The following is a 22,802-nucleotide window of genomic DNA, read 5'->3' as shown; positions in this document are numbered from 1 at the left end:
TCAATGTGTGGATGAGAATAATTGAAGTGCGTTTTAAATGCTGCAGCTCACCTACGAAAATTTTTTGACCTATGACGTGTTTGACTTCCTCCAACACCTGCCTTTGGCTACAAAGCAAAACATGATATACCAGCAAAACGGGAGTCCTGTACATAAATACATACACGGATCACTCCTAATTTATTAGTACAAAAAAATTAAATACAAAAGTGTAAATTAGTATTTGCCAAATGATCATTTAGGTTCAATAAAAATATAAACGTTCTGAGGTTAAAACTTAAAGAAATATGTTTATTACATATTGGTAAAAAAAATGCGCCAAGGAGACAACCTGCGTCCAGTATTGTATATACAATTATGTTGTACTAAATCCATGTAACTTTACTATTATATTCCTTTACTTTGCAGATTGCATCAAGGCTTTCAAAAAAAGAAGCCATAGCATCCGGTAAAGCTGGTTCTATTGCTGAAGAGGTTATATCATCAATACGAACTGTGTATGCGTTCAGTGGACAACAGAAAGAACTAGAGAGATATCAAGTCCATTTAGATGACGCAAGAAATATTAACATAAAGAAGGGTGAGTTTTTACAGCATTAACAATCATAAAAAATACAAAAGATTAAATAATTAATAAGAATTGTGATAAGATACATGATTTGAATAGTTTCACAGGTTTTACTTATACAGACTCAGTAATACCTAAGAGCTAAGTTTTTTTTATTTTATTTTTAATGAAAATAAGGGACAAGACGAGCAGGACGTTCAGCTGATGGTAATTGATACGCCCTGCCCATTACAATGCAGTGCCGCTCAGGATTCTTGAAACCCCCAAAAATTCTGAGCGGCACTACAACTGCGCTCGTCACCTTGAGACAAGATGTTAAGTCTCATTTGCCCAGTAATTTCACTAGCTACGGCGCCCTTCAGACCGAAACACAGTAATGCTTACACATTACTGCTTCACGGCAGAAATAGGCGCCGTTGTGGTACCCATAATCTCGCCGGCATCCTGTGCAAAGGAGCCTCCCACTGGTAAAATCTAAGTGCATAAAACCATTCTTTCAGTCCTTGTTTTATAACGTAATAATAATTAATATTTTCAGTTTTAAATAACAATAAGTACCTAATATAAAATAAATATTTCCAAAATTATAAGTTATTACTTTACTGCCCCAACGGCCATCAGCTGTCCGTCGCACTATGTGCCCTGCCCACTGCCACTTCAGTTTCGCAATCATTTGGGCTATGTCGGTAACTTTGGTGCTCCTACGGATCTGATTCGATCTCGCAGGGAAACTCCGAGCATAGCCCTCTCCATTGCCCTCTGAGCGACCATGAGCTTTCTCACCAGGCCCACAGTTAGCGACCACGTCTGCGTACCGTAAGTCATCACTGGCAACACAAACTGGTTGAAAACCTTCGTCTTCAGACTTGTGATATTTGGGACGAGAAGATGTTATGGCGCTTCCCAAGCGCTGCCCATCCGAGTTGGATTCCATGAGTGAACTCTTTCGCGAAATTGGACCTGCCTAACTGCATTATTTGTCGGAGGTAGACAGTACGTCGAAAGTAAGTCGTCGTCACGTAAGTCACGTAAAGTCCTCGAATGGCGACCACGAACCGGAAGACGCAGTGTTTTTTGGGGATTTTTAAGAATCCTGCGCGGCACTGCATTGTTATGGGCATGGCGTATCAATTACGATCAGCTGAACGTCCTGCTCGTCTCGTCCCTTATTTTCATTATAAAAAAAATCCTACAATCGAAACAACACTAGCCACGGTCATAAAACTTAGCCATGAGTAAAATACTTAAGAGCGTTTTGTAATATTTTCTAATTTCGTCTACATCTACATTAAACAAATTTAGCGGAGAGAGCACCCGCGCCCTGACACTCCAAAAACATAATATTACCGTTAACTGATTTTTCTATTGCGACTTGCGGTAGTCTTGACATGAAATTGTCAATGATTTTTTATACAATTTAATAACTGAAACACTTTTTGCAGGTTTTTATAATGGTTTTGCTATGGGAACGTTGTTCTTCTGCATATTTTGTTCGTACGCCCTTTCATTCTGGTTTGGGTACAGGTTTATGGTCAACGACCCAGATAATTACGATGTTGATACTATGATATCTGTAAGTATTTACAGGTTTCTGTATTTCTTCAGTATCTATTTCTTCATAATAAGCCTCCTTTTACGTTATTTGTTGTTAAGAGTGCAATAATTTAACTTGTAGGTGTTCTTCGGTGTAATGATGGGATCGGCTAACTTCGGGATATCTTCGACGCTTATGGAAGTGTTCGGAGTAGCTCGTGGTGCTGGAGCTCAGATATTCAATCTTATCGATAACGTTCCTTACATCAACCCCTTGGTGAACCGTGGAATAGTCCCCAGCTCAATAGAAGGAAATATAGAACTGCATAATGTTGTATTTAATTATCCATCACGGCCTGATGTACCGGTGAGTTATCGTAAATTTGCAACAAGATAAGCCTGATAATTATTAATTCCGTATGCGCAATGCGAATGATAAATACTTAGTAGAATACTAAATTCAGACATTCTTTGATTGCCATTTTCATATTGCACGGCATTGTGTAATGATAATAACTGATAAATTAAGTAGTTTAAAATTATACGACGCGATTCAACATTATCAGCTTTTATTGATCAGCATGATATTGTATTTTTATATAGCGCGTAAATACATGTCTAAAAATACAATAAACTTTTATCTTCTCAAATGATATAATCTTTATGTATACGAGTAAGGTAGACTTATTTTAATGAAATTGTCTTTGAGTGGGTTTCAGTGTAGATTACTATTACGATTATTGGACCAAACTTAGATTTTACCCTGATAACTAATCACGTTTGTTGAGACCCTTAGTAACATAATATACATTTTTAATAGTCATATGATTAATAAAACTAAATATTTAGCTAATCTTGAAATTGTGTGGTATGTTAAAATAATTCACATACATATAAATAACATTATTGCTCTTACTTGAAGAATAAATGGTAATGTAAGTTGTATGAAATTGACCTCTCCATCAAATAATTTTATTCAAAATAGGATTCAAATCACTTGTTGAACGTCAAAAACTACCACCCATTCAAAAAAGATTGCCTCAGACCTGAGACACAGTAGACACATGTAGCAGTACGGAAACTACTTACAAACATTCGAAATGATACACTCACACAAACATGCGCATCGTCGAGGCCCCTAGGGCCCTAAGCAGTTGTCGCGGTCAATACGAAACGAGTGTCATACTCACATTGTTATTTGTTTACGTTATCTTTTTAAAAATGCAAGCGTATTGCGTGGTATACGGCTGTTTGAACTCGGCTTCATCAAAGCCGCAGCTATCGTTTTTTAATCTTTGCTGGTGATTTTGAAAGATAAGAATGATTTATTGTAATAAGATTTAAAATATGCATATTTTTTATAATTATTATTGTTATAAATAGGTAGTAGGTATTCAAATTATAAGTCAGTGAGATCGATAAATTCGTAAACATAATTCACAATTTAGTATACTAAGATGGCGGCTGCAATATTTATAGCAGTATATATAGTTATATGTACCTACGTACTTTACACAACCTAAACCACGGCTGTGTTAATTTATCCTTATTGCTAGTATTATAATGATGTCTATCACAATTTTTCTCCAAGAGATATACTTAGGTTTTTTCTTACATACAAAATATTTTCGTAAATGTATTGACATGGCACAGTCATAACTCATAATATTTATCTTTCCCTGGATTAATAGTCTTAATCTGGGACTGCTGAGCATACATTCCACGATCATACTATACAGTTCTAACAAGGCCAGGCCTAACAAGGTCAGATATTGCAGGTTCGTGGTAATTGCAGTTCCGTAATCACGGGCTAGCTCTGCGGGAGATAGCAGGTTCGATTGTATACCAATTGCAGAAAGGAGACCATGAATTATTTATTATTTCCATTTGTACCCATAACTTTTTGTACGACTTGTATTTGTGTACATGCTGTAACTGCCTTTAAATATAATTATGTGTATCCCTAGCACCTAAGACTTGTTTAATGTTAATGTATCACATGTAGTTCATTACTAAATAAATAAATAAATATCTCTGTTTCTGATTATGAACAGGTCTTAAAAGGCGTCAGTTTAACAGTGAAGCGTGGTCAGTCTGTGGCTCTGGTTGGGCACTCCGGTTGTGGAAAATCCACCATCATTCAGCTCATATCCAGATATTATGATACAATTGATGGAAGTGTAAGTAATTTATATTTATTCTTACTTAGCGCCTTTTTCTGCCACAAAGCAATAGATCAACTGTAACGTAACAACGTTAGTACATATGTTTCAAAGCGATACTTAACCGCGATGCTGCACAAAACTAAGGGTCTTCCAAAAATAAGAAACGAGGAATCGCAGGAGCAAACTTTTAGTTGGTTGTACGCGATTTTTAAAGGCAAAAATCGGGACAGGTTTCATCGGTATTTACCTTCTAGTGTGCCTGTCGACCAACTTTGAAAATATGTAGCTGAGAAGTAATTGGTAAGTACAACGATTATATGTATAACAACGTAATATGTATAACGGTAATACCACTTGTATTGAGAAGTAAGCCGTGAACTCAATATGGTTCAGACCTCATAGTAAAAAAAGAAACTTCTTCAGATCTGCATATTGTGCTGGAAAGTTCCTACGTAACCATGCACTGGGCGGACTTGGTTTTTTTATTCTAGAGATATGTTTAAGATACATAATTATTATTTTACTTTTAAGCTGTCTTTCTACAAATAATTAAGATTACAAACTTTTATTTCAGGTGAGTATAGACGGAAATGACATTCGCAACTTGTCAGTGCGTTGGCTTCGGGAGCAGATTGGTCTGGTTGGTCAGGAGCCAGTGCTTTTCAATACGACCGTGCGGGAGAACATCCGATATGGACGGGAAGGCTGCTCTGATCACGAAATAGAAGAGTCAGCGAAGCAGGCTAATGCACATCAATTTATAATGAAGTTGCCTAATGTAAGTGTTATTTTTTGATGTGCATTATCGAGTAATGATGTTCTCAGTGCGAACGCCTGCACTCATACCCCACCTGTTTTATGAATTTGTTTGACAGAAGATAAATGAAGGATATTGTCTATATGTCAACATTGAACATAATTTACCCAAATTTTACGGATTTTCTTTATAAAGGTAGTTGAAAAGCTATTTCCAACTGGACGCTCAGAAGCAGCGTTCTCGAAGCCACCAGCGCTCTCGATACTTCGTCTGAAGCTAACTTGCAATAGGCTCCAGATATATTACCGCAACGTTGAATACAATCTATCAATAAACAATACAGTAATTCAATATGGGCAGGAAGTTACTACTGCTTTTGAGAAATAAAATCTGACATTCCAGTTTCTATCACATGCACTCTTGTCTCCTCCACCAGTGCTGCTGAGTCACTTCTTCTGGAAAATGTCAACAAATTTTCAATTTTAGTTTTGTTAGCCCTAGAGAAATAATTAAAACTTTTAATTCTCTAGACATGAACAATCTGCTGATATTTGGGGCATTTCTGTTAAAATAATAACATCAATAATTGATGTCATAGCACCATATCTTGCAATAGTCTTTAATAATTGTATTAATCGTAGTGTGTTTCCTAACCTTCTGAAACATAGTAAAATTACACAAATATTTAAGTCAGGAAACTCTTCTGACCCGAATAACAATCGTCCTGTGTCGGTTTTGCCGTCCCTTAGTCAAATTTACGAAAAAATAATTTCAAGCCAAATGCTTACTTACTTTAACTCTCATAAGATACATTCACAACATTAATTTGAAACAATTTGCTTTACTAGGGGACGTTCAACAACGGATGCAGGTGTTGAGCTAATCAATAATATTTTTGATGCCTGGGAGGAATCGCAGAATGCACTTGGCATCTTCTGTGATTTATCTAAAGGTTTTGGCTGTGTTCAACATTCAACGCTGGTCAGGAAGCTATGTCACTATGCCATAAAAGGAACTGCACTCGATCTTCTGACTTCATATCTAAACAATAGAATTCAGAAGGTCGACGTCAATGTCAGGAGTCTCCTGGGACTCCTCTCAATATGGGATCTATTCATGGACTGTACCTATTCCTTACCTATATTAATGAACTCCCTAATCTTATAGAGGAAAAAACATAAGGTAGCATTGTTTATCAAAACCATTTATGTATGACAAAGTGAACGATATTCTATGTGACATCGTGAACTGGTTTAGCGCTAATAACCTATTGTTAAAAAGCAAGAAAACGAAATATATAAAATTTACCCTACCAAATGTCAAAAATGTAGATGCAAGTGTTTTGTTAAAGGTAGAGGTAATAAAACCAGTGGAATCTGCTTTATTTCTTGGCATTACTCTGGATTCCAAATAACAATGGGGCCCCCATATTGAAGGATTGGCGAACGGACTTAGTTCTGCAGCATACGCGATTAAAAAGATTAGACAATTAACTGACATAGATACGGTGCGACTAGTATACTTTAATTATTTCCATAGTATTATGTCCTATGGTGTATTGCTATGGGGAAATGCTGCCGATATTCATACAATATTTGTGCTGCAGAAGAGGGCTATTTGCTCAATTTATAACCTAGGTCCAAAATGTTAACGTTGCCATAATGTTAACTCCAGGAACAGACATAAACTTCTACACGGCTAAGTCGAGTTAGTAAGTCTTTTGTGGGGTGATGTATATGCTTTTACAACAAGATCCCAGAAAATGTTAAAAACAGAAGTATTACCTACGTTATACAAAACAATTGTTAAAAAACGTTTGTGTGGTAAAGGTTACTACTTATAACATAAATGACTTTCTTAATGATACCACACATTGGGAGTGGAGCGACCGCCCTCAGGCTATTAAAGAATAAGTTTATTATTTACTCTCTAAACATATTATTTCGATGAAAAAAAGCCCGCTGAGTTTGTTGCGCCTGTTCTTCACAGATCTGAGGCATTCGTTTTGGAATGGGTGGTAGTTTTGACTTTCAATAAATGATATCACATCCTATTTTGAATAAAAATATTTGAATTTTAATTTGAATTGCATATTGCAGGGCTATGACACACTAGTGGGTGAGCGCGGTGCGTCTCTGTCGGGCGGACAGAAGCAGCGTATCGCAATCGCGCGCGCTCTCGTCCGTAACCCGAGTATCTTGTTGCTAGACGAAGCCACCAGTGCTCTTGATACTTCTTCCGAAGCTAAAGTACAAAAGGCTTTAGACAAGGTAACATAATATAAATTTAATAGATACAAGTATATAAAGTATATACATCTAGTAAGGATAAAAATTGTCACGCAAATAGCATACTAACAAGGTGTACTTAAATAGATTTATATAATACATATTAATTATACAAAATATACATTAATACATATTTATAACAAACAATACGCAAGAATATCTTCGGAGAAGTCCTAAGCCACATTAAAGAGATATAGATAATATTATTCTATGTAATAATAATAATAACAAGCCTTTAAATATTCTATATCTACCAGTTCAGTCAAATCAATAAAGAAGTATTTTTGCATTAGGAGTTAATACTTTTAGTTTGTTTCATCTTATGTTTTGTTGTTCTTTGAACTTTTGTTAGTCTTTTCCTTTTCTTTCCGTCTTTTCCTAGCCTAACTCAAGTGTATTAAGGTCATCAGTCAACCGTCTGTTCGTATATTGTAGTTGTAAATATCACAAATTTGATTGAGTAGTTATGTAGGTAATACCTAAATAGCGACCCGGGCTTGTAAAAGGGTAAGGTACAATTTAATGATTATTCAATTTACTAGCCACAACTATTAAAGTATTACAGTGAACTTAAACCAGCCAAAGGTACCTACTAATCCTACAAGATTAAAATATATAAACTTATTGGGATTTTTAAACGGTTATGTGCGTTATTATGACATTACAAGATTTTGTTTTTAGTCATCAAATCACTTTCTTTGATTATCCTCTATAAAGTTATTAGTTAAAAAACTTTCACTTAAACACTCCCATCTTCTTTGTCATCGTCATTGCAATATTATTCACAAAGATTATAAATTCATGAGATTTTTCTTGTTCCATCTCAGGCTGCTGAAGGTCGAACAACAATTGTTGTAGCTCACCGACTTACAACAATACGGAACGTGGACAAGATATACGTGTTCAAAAACGGACAGGTCGTCGAGGTTGGTAACCACGAGGATCTGATGACCCAGAAAAGTCACTACTATGACATGGTCATGTTGCAGTACTCACCAGACTTTGGCGAAGGTAAAAGAGTGAGATTTCTGTGAAATTATCTATTAGCTATAATAAATAAGTCGCCATTAAAATTTGTGAGCAACGGCTGGCCGGGACTGTCTGTGAGGGGCATTACGTTTTTTATTAGAGCCGACAATATTTCTTCAGGTGATCAGTGCCCATACAATATGGTTTGTCTAACTCGTTTATATCTATTTAATATAATGTAATAGAAACATAGGCAATACTTTGCCAAAAAACAATTTACACAAATAAACAAAGAAAGAAGAACATTGATTTCACAAAATATTCACAGGATACACTAAATATAAAAAGATAAAAGTACAAAACAAATCAAAAATGAACGTACTGATTTAATATTGGAGAGTTTCTGTGCAGTGCAGGAAATGGGTCACCGACTCTGGATTATGTGTGACACGGCCGTGTAGTGACTATGAAACAGCACTGATTTTCAGCGGTGCCCGTTTAACTTTGGAGATACAGCGTGCTCTACATTAATAAATAATTCCTAATATATACATAAATCTCAATACCAAAAAGTCTATAATAGAATTGTTTTTCAACACCAATGTTACCAAAGCTGATTTTGTTGTTCCAAGAATCGTGACTTGTTGTCCAAAGAAAAATTTCGACGGTTCGTAATTCACAAAGAGGAGGTGGTAGATTATTCCAGCATTTGGTTGCATTGTAGCGAAAACTTCCCGCAAATGCAGCACTATGGTGTTTTAAGACAGCCAGTCTATATTGCCAGGCTCTTGTAAAATAAGTGGGATTTAGATCCCCTAGCCATGACAATTTGACAAGATTTGTATATTATATTTATCATAATACTGTTTGTTTCCTATACATGAATAAATAAATTTTACTGTAGCTTAGCTGTAGCGTAGGTGTTTTGGCTTTTATTACCTACACCGAAAAGCATAAGTGCGAAGTGAACTTGTCTGCGGCAAATACTCCGGCATACAATTTAGGTACAGGTACTTACATTACCGAGGCCAAACAATCGTTTAATAGATTATTGTCTATTTATATATCAGGAACGGCTACACCGAACATAATGCAGCTCACGAATTTATTGTACTTAATCTCTCCGTTACATTTAGTATTTGTGACATTCCAATCCATTAAAAAAAGTTACATTAGTTGAAGTAATAGGCCGCAATCTACGCAATAAAAGTCCGCCTGCTTCTAATATATTATATGTTATATACATAATATTATGTATGATTTTAGACAATGAAAGTAAAGCTTTAACGCGGACTGCGTCTGTGGTCAGTGAAAAGGATGAAGATGAATTCCTCGAAACTAAGATACCTGTAAGTGAATTAATAACATATTATCGTTACTACAGGGTGAGGAAAACATCATATTTTTTTATATGAGAGGGGGCATACGGGCATGACGCTAACGTGATGGGGAGGGGTGAGGCAACCAACCATGGACATCCGCAACACCAGGGGTCAAGACACGTGTTGTCAGCTTTTAACGTGGGAGTATGCTCTTTTCTTGAAGGTCCCTAAGCCGTATCGGTTCGGGAAAACAGCAGCCGGTAATTAATTCAACAAAGCTGCTGTGCGAGGCAAGAAATTTCTTGCAAAACGAGCGGTTGTAGAATACCAGACGTCAGCGTGATCCGGGTTCTATTTAATAGTTTGATAATATTAATAATAACATATATTAAAACAGATAAAACACTGCCGTCAGTGATGTCTATTATTATTAATAATTACTATTGGTATATATAATATAAGGAATATTCCCTATGTACCAAAAGGTAACACTCAACATAAAACACTAGTATCTGTCGCTTGTACTGGTATCGCCCAGATCTTTCACTTGATCGCTCAGTTACTGAATGATTCAATAAAAAATTTTAATAACAAATGGTTAAAAAGATATTTTTCTAATAATTAAATAAAAAATCGAATGAGATAATAAGAAAAAATGATCGCCCAACGTGGGGCTCGAACCCACGACCCTGAGATTAAGAGTCTCATGCTCTACCGACTGAGCTAGCCGGGCTTCAAAGATATTGTTGAAATATTTATAATAATATTGTTGAAACTTAAATTTAAATCGAATACACATACACTTTTGTAAGTACTTTCTAGCCATTTATTTTTTGTTCGAATAACTACATGTATCGGAATATTAATTCGTCGTTTACGCCAAGGTAGCTTTATTTTTAAAAATCTTAAAATCTATTATGATCTCAAATTTAAGTTATGTTACAAATAAAAGACATTTATATTTTATTCCTTTATAAGGAACGTCATTTAATCGTAATAAAACTTATAAGTATTCTATTCGCACTATTTATAATGTAGGTCCTAAAGAATCATTAAAAAAAAACATTTTAACTGTTGCGTCTCAATATATTCTTGATAATGTTATGTACGTATGTAGTAGTTAGTTATTATAGGCACATAAGCCAATTTTCTAGAAACTGATAATCATAATATTGTCCCCAGGAACAAACAGGCTACTACTCGGCTAAGTCGAGTTAGTACCTTCTTTTGTGGGGTGATGTTATATGCTTTTACAACATGATCGAAGAAAATTTTAAAAACAAATGTGATACGAAATTCAAAAGAATTGTTAAAAGATGTTTATGGGGTAACAATAACATAAATAACTTTCTACCGCCGCGCCGTCGTGGTAGTTTTTGACGTTCAATAATCCATTTCATATTATCCTATTTTGAATAAAAATATTTGAATAAAAATTTTAATTTATTGAAGCAATAAATTCAAATTTTAATTACCAATAAATAAAAATTCTATTCGAAATGACCTTCGACTTCAATTATTTTACGTATTGATTCCATGGGGTCGGCGCTTGTTCTAGATATTTCAAGCTACTCTATGTCGGCGGTCGAGTCACCCTCTGTAGAGATTGGGAAGCACGAAGCTTGGGTCTTTGTTGATACCTATGCGAAAGAGTCCAAACAGGAAACTTGATTTCTCGCAATATTTATTTTGCTTCTCTTTTGGATTTCGACTTTAACAATTCTGGCTTTAACAGCATCTACAGTTCTAATAGCTCGCGGATGCACTCATCTTTTAGATCTTGGACAAAGGACGTGTTGGTATATTTACCGATAGTACGATATACGGGCATACGACTCGCACATAGTTTTGTCTCGAAAAGGACCGACGGCTTCATAACCTCACGTGGAAAGCAATTACTACAATTTTGTTTTTTATCACCCCTTTCCAATATTGAGACAATATTAAATCTAGTAAAATTGTGAAATATCATATAAACACGTTCCGAGTTTTTAAGTTGTATCAATGTTTATGACTAGACATGCAGGCTTTAAGTTGATAGCTAATTGTTGCTGGTTTCAGGAATCAAAAGAAATAGACGAACAACCGAACGTATCATTCTTCAAAGTGGTCAGTCTAAACAAACCGGAGTGGAAGTCAGTCACAGCGGCCAGTATCTCGTCTCTGGTCAGCGGATTTGCTATGCCGCTACTTGGTGTTGTTCTTGGTGATTTTATCGGCGTAAGTTTCGATGAAAATAATATTTATTTAGTAGAGTTTATTTGTTATATAGTAGAGGTAACGGCCGTATCTCACTTTTTGTGTTTGTTCTGGTGGCTGGTGCCAGAACCAACGTGCTGACGATGCCGCTGCCTTAAATGTAAAAACAACACTTGCAAATAACACCGTTGTGTTATATAATACGATATCATCAAATTTTAGGTCCTGGCTAATCCGGACACTGATGCAGTGCAAGCAGAAGTGAGAAAATATTCGCTTATATTTGTCGGAGTCGGTGTGTTCAGTGGCATTGCTAACTTTTTGACGGTAAGTGATTGGAAACAATGGAATAGATATTTTTAATAAATTCTGTCCAAATTAAGCTATATTTTATTTGTGGACAATTCACCCAATATGTGATGGATATAATATGTCCATCCATGTTAATCAGTATAACTTGTGACACGAAGATTCAGGTGAAGGCTACGCCAACCAACTATTAATAATACCTTAAACCGTAAGTTTAACAGTGTGTATTGCCGTTTTCAGAATATTTAATATTATAATTCAAACATTTTTATTTAAAAAGGGGTTTAAAATCACATATTGAAGGAATATAATATGAAAGAATAGGAGTTTGTATGTATAGAAGAAGTAAATTAATATATAATAAAAACTTAAATTAGAATTTCAAAAATTCCCATCATGTATATTTAAAAAAAATATTCTTTTAAAAAATGGTATTTAAGAGGTTTATACATAAGTAATATTATTTACATAAAATATTATCTATATCCTTTGATAAACCCTTCCTGTCCAAAAGTTGACCATATTTTTAATAACGTAAATATTATAATAGTTCTCTCAATCTCAACTCCGATCTGCATTAGTCGAATAAGTAGTTTCTTTTTTTTTAATTAATGGTAAAATTTAAAATTTGTACTCACTTTCAATTCTTCTTTTTTTGTAACCATTTACCTAATACTAATTAGTTTTATTTTTAATTGTTTCTTTTCCAAAGGGACTTAGGGAAATTTTTTGTAATTTTTATGTTCACCATAATTGTCATTTAATTTAGACAAACAAGAAATAAGAAAATTTTATTATACTTGTATTAAGATGTGGTGTACTTTAATAAATTCCTTGTAGGAAAAAATAATTGTCATATTTCGTGATTAGGTGTCAATGTACGGGATAGCCGGAGAATATCTGACACAACGATTAAGGAGACTAATGTTGGAAAAGTTGATGCAACAGGAGATTGGATTCTACGACGACAAAGCCAATTCGACTGGCGCTTTGTGTGCTAGGCTTTCTGGGGAAGCTGCTACAGTACAGGGGGTGAGATACATAATATCTTACTATCATAGCTATTTGCCCCTTGCCCTAATTAATCGATTGTATTAGGTATTAGACGTGTGTCGATTGTGCAACTGAATCCCTCAATAAAAATGTTTCTGGTGCACTAAGCCAAAACAAGCGATTGATTGTCGAATAGATTATTTATTACCTACTGGACTAAAGGTGTTTAAACTAATAAGTATTACCTATTTGTTTCCATATAATATTGTCAAAAGGCCCTTGTGCTTTCTGCCATAGATGGCTTTTTATGGAAGAGAAGGTAAAACGAGCGTACGGGTCACCTGATGTTAAGTGATTACCGCGGCCCATATTCTCCTTCAATACCTGGGGAATCACAAAAGTGGTGCCGGTCTTTTAAGCAGTTAAGATATCCCCACAAGGAAGCTCATTCCACAGTTTGATTGGGCATGGCAGAGTGTAATGCATATATAAGGCGTTCCTCCACACACTCCACATTAGGATAGAAATAGATCGTATAAAGATACAAATAGTTTGAATATTCTAAGAGATTCTAAGAGATAATATTTTCAGGCCACAGGACAACGAATCGGTACAGTTCTTCAAGCCTTTGGTACATTCTCATTTGCTCTAGGTGTCTCATTGTACTACGAATGGCGGTTGGGATTGGTAGCCTTGACTTTTGTGCCTTTTTTGGCCGCAGTGTTGTACAAAGAAGGTAGAATGGTTAGCGCACAATCATTCGGAACTGCTAAAACAATGGAGACAAGCTCCAAGGTAAATCTTTGAAAGTTTTTCTGTCTTATTAAAGCTTGCATGATTATATAAAATAAAAATTGTTCATTTTCAAAAAAAAAAATTCGAGGCTGCCCTCATAGCCCGTTTATTCTGAAGTGGAACAATAATAATAAAAGAAACTGAAAACTATATACGTTTTGCGCAAATCAGAACAATATGATTATTTGTTTTATATTTTATCATGTACCTATTTGTTGATTTTCAAACAGATTGCTGTCGAGGCAGTTGCTAATGTGAGAACGGTAGCATCGTTGGGACGTGAGGAGACATTCCTCAAAGAGTATGCAACTCAGCTTCTTCCAGCCGTACACTTGGCCAAGAGAACCGCGCACTGGCGTGGCATTGTCTTTGGCCTATCACGAGGATTGTTCAACTTTATTTACGCTGCAACATTGTATTACGGAGGGACTCTTATGGTCAACGAGCAAATCGAATATGGAATTATCTTGAAGTAAGTTTGGCGATCAAGCAGTATTTTCGTAAATTTTATTTTTATTAACTTTGAGGATTTTAATTTCAGGTCAGCCCAAACACTCCTTATGGGTTCTGCGTCAGCAACACAGGCTTTTGCTTTTGCACCTAATTTTCAGAAGGGAATAAAGGCTGCAGGGCGTGTGATGGTCCTTTTAAAAAGAGAATCCAAAATAAAAGACCCAGATACTCCAGCAGCAGTAAATTTCGTAAGTGTTGCTTTTTATTCAAATTTCTTGCAATTATGCGGAAAAGTGAACAAAACATATTCGGCCATCGTAAATTAAATTTAACCAGCTACTATGCATCAATGCTTCACTACCGATCGAATTTGTAAATTTGACACTAAGAGAAATACTATTCTTTATGCTTAAGATGTCTGGGACCAAATTATTTTTGTGTTATTGTATCATTTTATCATATTTTGTGTTAATTTTTTTACTATATAGTATTCTAAACAATTCATATTTATTTTAGCGTGGAACGGGCGAGGCTAGCTTACAAAATGTTAGCTTCAAATATCCAACGCGACCCTTGGTACAAGTGCTTAACAGTCTTAATTTAGAAATTGAGAAAGGAAAGACGATTGCTTTAGTCGGTTCCAGTGGTTGTGGTAAAAGTACTATAATCCAACTTCTCGAAAGATACTACGATTCAGATGAAGGTATTGTGGTAAGTGTTATCATTTTTGGAAGAATGGAAAAAGAATTTCGGTAATCATCAATCAATCATCTCAGAAACCATTTAAAATTATTAAGATATTATTCTTCTATTTTTTCAGGCCCAAGACGGCATACCTTTGCCAAAGTTATGCCTTGCTGATGTCCGACAAACTATAGGATTTGTTCAACAGGAACCTATTCTATTTGACCGAACGATTGGAGAAAACATCGCATACGGTGATAACTCTAGGAAACCTAATATGGATGAAATCATAGATGCAGCTAAACAAGCTAACATACATAATTTTATTGTTTCACTTCCTATGGTAATATGTAATATATGTAATATGTAATTGTAGATGCTACACAAAGGTTGAAAGGAATCTATACCAATCGTTCGAATGCCGAAATTGGTCTTTAAAACGCATTGGCCTCTTTCACTAGACCACATAAATGAGCAATATTTGTGAGATAATATCTATTTAAAGTTAATATTAAATTTGAGCAAAATCAATATTAATTGCAATCTGGCCTTCACCGCCATTATAATATTTTATGAACGGTATTTTGTTCTCCAGATAGAGAATAGGTATAAGAAATTCATGTTTTTATTTCTATTAGGTACGCAGAACTTATATGAATAATGAAATATTGAATACTTCTAAACATCATTTTTATAATTATAATGCAATATTTTAGGGTTACGACACTAATATAGGATCTAAAGGTACCCAATTATCTGGTGGACAGAAACAAAGAGTAGCCATTGCGAGGGCGTTGATTCGACGACCACAAATGTTGTTACTGGACGAAGCTACAAGTGCTTTAGATACAGAAAGTGAAAAGGTATTTGTATGATTTAACTTAGAAATATTTCTCAACTTTTACTCGATTGAATTGTTAAAAGAGGAAAAAGGTTTTTGATACCGTTATAACTCATAAATATCAGCGAATAAAATAAGATACCTATGCTTAGAAGAGGACAAATTAGTACATTTCATATTTAGCAGACGATGGCCGGCTTTTCCTCTACTAATTACTTACATTAGGTAATTACATATAAGTATATATTTGTAACATAAAAACACAAAGTTAAAACTGTTAAAATGAGTCGCAGTTTAACCAATGTAAGTATGAATTATATTAGGCAAGCAAGCACTAGTATAGGATAGGAATGGTATGGGCACACAGTAGGGATGCATACTTAGATACCTATTAACAAATAGACAGCTCCCATACTACGAATAAAACTACCAGGAACACATTGTAACAGTGGTGAGCAGCAGTTTACTGCTAGTTATAGCACAAATATTTTTTACTAAGTTCCTAGATGCGTTTCGAATGTGCTGTAGTTGTTGTGTCATGTTATTGACACAAGATGGCCCTTAGCAAAAAACTCGTGGTGGTATGATGGATACATTATAACAGTTCAGTCCTGTGCAGAATGTAAAGATATCGTACCTACGTATCGATTTGGCCACCCTACTGAAAGTAATTTTTAATTGGCCAGGAAGTTCAGCGCCTTGGGGCCAGAAATTAAAGTTGGTTTTATGATGAACTATAATAATATTAATATGTGCCTCTCTACATTTTTCTAGTGTTCAGGATATATATTTCTCTGGTAGGCAGGTTGTGTTGAATGTAACTTACGCCGCGGCGTGGTGTGGTCGACAGGTGGTGCAGGAGGCGCTGGACGCAGCCAAGGCCGGGCGCACGTGCGTGATGATCGCACACCGGCTGAGCACGGTGCGGGACGCGGACCGCATCTGTGTGCTGAGTGACGGCAGAGTGGCAGAGGCCGGAGATCATAACCAACTCATGCAGCTCAAGGGACTCTATTATAAACTAAATCGACGAGGATACGCTTGATCTTTTTCTATTATTTAGGCAACGTGAAAAATCTAAAGCTGCCTGTCCATTGACGCGGAACTAATAATCAGAGTGGTGAAAGGAATTAATATGGATTAGTAAATTATGGACTTAGTTTATCCATTAAATTAGGGCGGTTGTAGGTCATAATTAATACGCGACGACTCATTTATAAGTCACACGACACGGGTGAAGTCCGACGCTTTTTTGTTATTGGTGAATGAGAATGACGTCTCTAGAGTTCAACCTTTTCCGAAATTATGGTAACTGGTAAAAAGAAAAACTTTTGGCTCTTTACGAAGCAACAAAGCGCAGGGTAGAGGCTAATGACAAGCGGTCAGAGATACTGACGGGCTCTACTGTGTACAAGAATGCGTATCGATTTATGAGTGTAAAAGAGGTAGTGCAAAAGATTAAATTGGGCATGTCAGCTTGACACAAAACCTAATCCCATGATTAAGACTCAATTATCGAAAAAGTATCTTGCTCTCCTTTCAATACACGGATTGAATTAATTTTTATGTAGAGTGGACTTAAAAGTTCTACTTGTCAAAATTTGTACTGCTTCGCTCCACTTCTCTCTTCTTCCCGTCAGTGGACGGGCAGCTTAATGTGTAAATGAATAATTTAGGCTTAATACGTAATAGTTTTTAAACTTTAATAAGTGCTTGTTTATTTATTTATACTTAAGTTTAAAAAAATCTGTACATATTGTAAGTTTGTTTATATAAGCTAAATAGTAATAAATAATATCTACAGGATTTACTAGAAAAAATGCCAGCCATGTCAGAATTTTATTCACTTAATAGTGTTGCAAGGTAGAACTAGAAACGAAATGTAAACAGATTTTTCAATACACTTGTACGTAACGTGGATATTATTTCGCTTCAATTACGCTAGTAAACTTTTTATTACCTACGGCCGCGGCCCTAGTGAGATAATAAAATAATTTGACTGCACTAGAGCATTAGAGTAATAAGGGTACATAATATGATATCCTGGTTAATTTTTTGCATCATTACAAGTTTTGTCCATTATAAGTTTTGTACAATTGGTTACTGCATCTACTAGTTCGTCTCCATTTTAGTTTTTGAATACATGTGAGTCTTAGGTTTGTAAACATAATATAGGGAATGTGAAAACTAAAAATAAATTGTCATTAAGTATATCGGTGCTATTTTGGGAGGAAGTGGTAGATTGCCAAAAAAGGTAAATGTCTGCCGAATTTATCGATTTTATTCATAATTGTTTTATTGTATCTTATTATTAGACAAATTCTACAAAAATGTCATAAATAACATTTTAAAAATTATTTGACTTCTTAAAAATTAAATGATTAATTCAAAAATCGGTTCACGCCCAACGTGGGGCTCGAACCCACGACCCTGAGATTAAGAGTCTCATGCTCTACCGACTGAGCTAGCCGGGCTGTGAATTTACCTTTTGAAATACCGATATCGTGACATTCATGAATAATATAAACGTAAATGCTCTGACATCAGGTACAGCTGGACACTGATAACTGTTAAGTGATAACATAGTGTCAAATCCATGTCAACCACCAGGGAATAAGACTGGACCGCTCTGGGCGCTAAGCAACGTTTGTTTATTTGGATCCACGGATGGATCAAAATGGGGAGTTGAACTCTTATGCCTATGAAAATATAAAACAATGTGCATTATTGCTGTGCAGGCATGGCACAAAATAACCTGCATTCTAACACTCAACAGATTACAATAACTTGCCTGCGATAACAGGAGCACCGAACACAATTTGGATAAGCGGCAATGATTTGGGGAATGAATTGACAATAGGAGACTCGGATATGAAGGTTGCTGGTGCCAGTAACTTGGCTCCGGAATTCACTGCTACAAATACCAAGGAATTACAGCAGTAACAATAATAGTATATAAATATATAAATAAATATTAATAGTAATAATGGTCTTATCGTAGCACTTTCAGGTAAATTGCATGGGATACGGGCTAGATTAGGCTACCACAATGGCACTTATTTCTACCGTGAAGGGGTAATGTATAAGCATTACTGTGTTTCGGTTTGAAGGGCGTCCTAGCTTGTGAAATTTCTGGGCAAATGAGACTTAACATCTTATGTCTTAAGGTGATGAGCGCAGTTGTAGTGCCACTCAGAATTTTTGGGTTTTTATTTTCAAGAATCCTAAGTGGCACTGCATTGTAATGGGCAGGCCGTATCAATTACCATCAGCTGAATATCCTGCTTGTCTCATCCCTTATTTTCATTAAAAAAAGAGGCTGCACTGACAATCAACCACTGATTGTCACGATCTTGGGAGACCGCAATCATTCTTGTTGAATACAGGGAACCACACCTTGAAAGGTGAAGTTCACTGAAAATATCAAGTGCATTGGGCTGTCTATTCTAAATTTAATGAATGTAGATATGTTTCAATTTTGCTCAATAGTGCAGTATAAATAGTGCCATCCCACAGTTCTTTATAATTACATAAAGAATAAGTGGCCATCTTCATGGATACTACTTCTTTGTTGTCTTTAATCAATATGCTCTTGACAGAGTGATGGTGGTAGTGAAGAAGTTTCGTTAAAGGCAGATATAATGTTCCACACAAAATTTAATAAACTCATCAGGTCATCTATAAACAAAGCACTATCAATAATCAAGCAAATAATATGTTATGTTTCCTATTATTGATGATGAATAGATAAAAGATTGAAAGACAGTTATTTAGGTGGTCTGATATTGTTTTTTTTACATAATTTTATCATGCAATCAGTCAAGACACTATGAACACATGCATACTGAGATTATAGGTGATCAGAGTAGATTCCTCAATAGGAATTTCTCTATATTTAATCATGGCTGTCTAGTATATGCCATCTTTTTGGTCTACGCAAATTGCAAGCAATTATTTAATTTTTTACTTACTGCACAAATTTAGAAGTAAAATAATGAAATGTTAATCTAAGGTTTGCTTGCAATTAGCCTGACCTGCTCATTAGATTTTTTTTTAGTTCTGTTGGATAGTATTTAAATTTTATCATTGAATTAATACAGGGACCTACTATGTTGTATATACTATATATATATATATATATATCGTACATATAATTTATTAAATCTGTGTAATAAATTTTTTAACTAGTTACACAACTTAATAGTTACTATTATAAATGACATACAGTTATATTTCTGGGTTCACAAAATTTTCATTTACAGTATTTAATTAGTTTTTATACTATTCAGTTTTTGTTCACAGTACTTAAAAGTATTATCACAGAATAGTTATCTCTAATGCTGTACCTACTACTAATAAATTAGTTTAATCATTTATGATTGTAGTAGACCGGTATCAGTAAGGTGTCAAACAATAATAGACATATCCATTCCAAAACCGAAGTCACATTGGTATATGGTGGGTGAAGATGATTGTACTTCGAGCACAATCATGGTGATAGTCAACAGTTGAAGTTTTTAATTGACCCTAATGCCTCTCAATATAAAAAGGCAGAAAGCTAAAAATATTAAGAAGCCAAGAACTTAAATTAGCATACCACATCTTTTAAGATACACACTTATATTAAAGACCTATTTTGTGGAAGAGTACTTTTTCTCATGATTTAATAACCACTCTTTGCGATCTATTCCACAGGAGAATCCACCTTTGTGTGCTGATGCTACTATTCTATGACATGGTACAACAATGAGATGTGCATTTGCACCACATGCAGCACCTATTGCTCTGGAATGACTACTCGATCTTCCTAAAGATTTGGCCAGATCAGCATAGGATTGTGTTGAACCATATGGTTGTTCAACCAATTTATTCCAGACTTCCTGTAAAATAATAAACCTTATCTTTTTATCAAAATTCTAAGGTATTCGAAGTTGGTAGATGCTAAAATCTGTATGTTGAAATAAAATAATTAATATGAGTCAAAAGTACAATTCCTATGATTTAAAATAATTACTACCAAGAAAATAAATCTTAATAGTAATTTGATTCTAATTAGTGTTAACTATTTGTTAAGTTTTTGATTTTATAATTAATTGTAGATATTTTATTATTATTAATAATAAATCTAGCTCTGCACATTAGTATTTCTTATTTTATTTACAAACATAAGTATGTATGGGCTCACACTCTTTTCCTTACCTTTTGAAATTCAGAACCAATTGTTTTGATAGGGGTCAAAAACTTTTTAAGTTTTCCATTGAAATAATCTGTTAGTTCTGAATGAAATTGTTTTAAAGTTTTATTTTGTTCATGTACAAAATTACATGAACTCGATTCTGCTATATTTTTAAATATTTTATCCATATTTTTTGTATCCTCAAAACACACAGCATACAAATACTCGTCATCTGCCGCTGTAATTATATTACCCAATGGGGAATTATAGAGGCTTACATAGTTGTTTTTGTTTGATTTGCTTGAATATGTTCCAACTATATCGGATAAGTTCATGTTTACAAACATAAGACAAGACACGTAAGTTGGTTACATAAAGAATAATTGAAGCACAAAGGATATAATATTAAGGTTAAATAAACCATCTAATCTCAGTTGCAATTTCGCAACAAACGTTAGAAATTATTTATATCAAAGAATTTAAACACTACGTTCAAGAGACAAAATGTCGCTTGTATTGTATTGCACTAAATCATGATACCAACATAATCAACTAATGACGTAATATCAGAGCTGCCAATATAATAAATATATAGGGTTGTAATCAATATATAATTTTTATCGATAATTAACTAATATATATAATTTAATTATAAATTATGTCTAATTTTAAGGTTCTCTTTTGATAATTTTAATATTGACCTAAGCAAAGTCTAACTAGTTTAAACTAAAGGATACGTTTTAGTTATCTCAAAGAAAAGAACAATTAACATTATTAATATTTTATTAATAGTTTTGTTTTGCGTTGTAGTTTCGGTTTAGACAGTCTTTGGTATTCGTTTTTCAGATGTTGCAATAAAGTCGTAGGTGAGGGTCCTGAATCTGAAATTATAACAGAATACATATTAGCAGAAGTTAGTTAACCCTAATTTTTAGGCTTTAATTTTTTTTTTTGCACATCATTACTATATAATATAATAAAAATGATTTTAAAGGTTAATAAAATTATAAAATATTTAAAGATCAATAAACTTATTAATCAAAAACTTACCCGCCAGAATTTTAACCACATATTTTACACATTTTTATTACATGGTATATCTAAGGAAGTCTTACACATTTATTATATAAATAATTAAGCACATTACCCTGAATATTACACGAGTAGAGTTTTCTTTTAGAAAACGAAAATTCGTAAAATAAATTACAAAAAAAAAATTTTTTCTCCTTCTTGTTTTCATGCATGAATTCTTCATATCTTGTGCTCTAAACACGGAATCTGACATACAATTAAGTACCACACGTAGATTTCCAATATAATATTTATTTAATTAACAAATAATATTATTAAAACATCAATATAACGAAATGAATAAATATTACAGTCTAAGTTTTACATTGAAATCTCCTAAATTATAGTCACAAAATGAACAAATATCGGCCAGCTATCTCATTATATGGTGAGAAAAATTGTTATTTTGTAGTTTGTTTCCTTTTCATTGTTTCTATTGGAGTTTCTCGGTGAATTAACCAACAGAAATCATCAAGCATTGCTGCTGACCATTTCCCACTGTAGCGTTATTCAATCTGCATTATATCCTGATGAAACTTTTCACCATGCTCATCTGATACGGCTCCAAGATTTTCAGGAAAGAAATCTAAATGAGAGTCCAAAAAATGAATCTTGAGTGACATATTGCATCCTAAAGCTTTATAAGCATAAAGAAGCTCCCAAATGATTTGTCGGTAGT

General features: G+C 34.4%; 2 protein-coding genes and 2 non-coding genes across 4 annotated transcripts in view; 1 reads left to right on the top strand and 3 right to left on the bottom strand.

Annotated features, from left to right (window-relative positions):
• LOC126975933 (ATP-dependent translocase ABCB1-like) overlaps positions 1-17,794 on the top strand; it is a 34,729-nt gene extending 16,935 nt beyond the window's left edge. The window contains exons 6-23 of the mRNA XM_050824051.1: positions 409-580; positions 2,011-2,141; positions 2,244-2,468; positions 4,156-4,281; positions 4,841-5,044; positions 7,123-7,293; positions 8,139-8,322; positions 9,547-9,629; positions 11,664-11,822; positions 12,024-12,128; positions 12,981-13,142; positions 13,695-13,898; positions 14,129-14,370; positions 14,440-14,599; positions 14,868-15,062; positions 15,172-15,378; positions 15,752-15,898; positions 16,727-17,794. Coding sequence (XP_050680008.1) covers positions 409-580; positions 2,011-2,141; positions 2,244-2,468; positions 4,156-4,281; positions 4,841-5,044; positions 7,123-7,293; positions 8,139-8,322; positions 9,547-9,629; positions 11,664-11,822; positions 12,024-12,128; positions 12,981-13,142; positions 13,695-13,898; positions 14,129-14,370; positions 14,440-14,599; positions 14,868-15,062; positions 15,172-15,378; positions 15,752-15,898; positions 16,727-16,921 — 3,072 coding nt within the window. The 3' untranslated portion in view covers positions 16,922-17,794. The remainder of the gene's footprint in view (positions 1-408; positions 581-2,010; positions 2,142-2,243; positions 2,469-4,155; positions 4,282-4,840; positions 5,045-7,122; positions 7,294-8,138; positions 8,323-9,546; positions 9,630-11,663; positions 11,823-12,023; positions 12,129-12,980; positions 13,143-13,694; positions 13,899-14,128; positions 14,371-14,439; positions 14,600-14,867; positions 15,063-15,171; positions 15,379-15,751; positions 15,899-16,726) is intronic.
• On the bottom strand, positions 10,263-10,335 carry Trnak-cuu (transfer RNA lysine (anticodon CUU)). Its single transcript has one exon. It is a non-coding gene; the product is annotated as a tRNA-Lys (tRNA).
• LOC126975950 (methylated-DNA--protein-cysteine methyltransferase, inducible-like) lies at positions 17,702-21,574 on the bottom strand. The gene is made up of 2 exons (XM_050824076.1): positions 21,076-21,574; positions 17,702-20,756 (listed from the first exon to the last, which is right to left on the bottom strand). The coding sequence occupies exons 1-2, from the start codon at positions 21,397-21,399 to the stop codon at positions 20,508-20,510; spliced, it is 573 nt and encodes a 190-aa protein (XP_050680033.1). The 5' UTR covers positions 21,400-21,574; the 3' UTR covers positions 17,702-20,507.
• Trnak-cuu (transfer RNA lysine (anticodon CUU)) lies at positions 18,278-18,350 on the bottom strand. Its single transcript has one exon. It is a non-coding gene; the product is annotated as a tRNA-Lys (tRNA).
• Positions 21,575-22,802: the final 1,228 nt, after the last annotated feature.

Source organism: Leptidea sinapis, chromosome 38 (genome assembly GCF_905404315.1).
Source record: "Leptidea sinapis chromosome 38, ilLepSina1.1, whole genome shotgun sequence".
NCBI classification, from domain to species: Eukaryota; Metazoa; Arthropoda; class Insecta; order Lepidoptera; family Pieridae; genus Leptidea; species Leptidea sinapis.
The sequence above is the reverse complement of the archived record's forward strand: the minus strand, read 5'-3'. Positions and strand labels throughout refer to the sequence as shown.

Excerpts from the sequence above, each read along its gene's own strand:
- LOC126975950 (XM_050824076.1), bottom strand. The coding sequence starts at position 21,399 with ATGTTTGTAAACATGAACTTATCCGATATAGTTGGAACATATTCAAGC. Across the intron at positions 20,757-21,075 it reads TTGGTTCTGAATTTCAAAAG|GAAGTCTGGAATAAATTGGT; the intron begins GTAAGGAAAAGA and ends ATTATTTTACAG.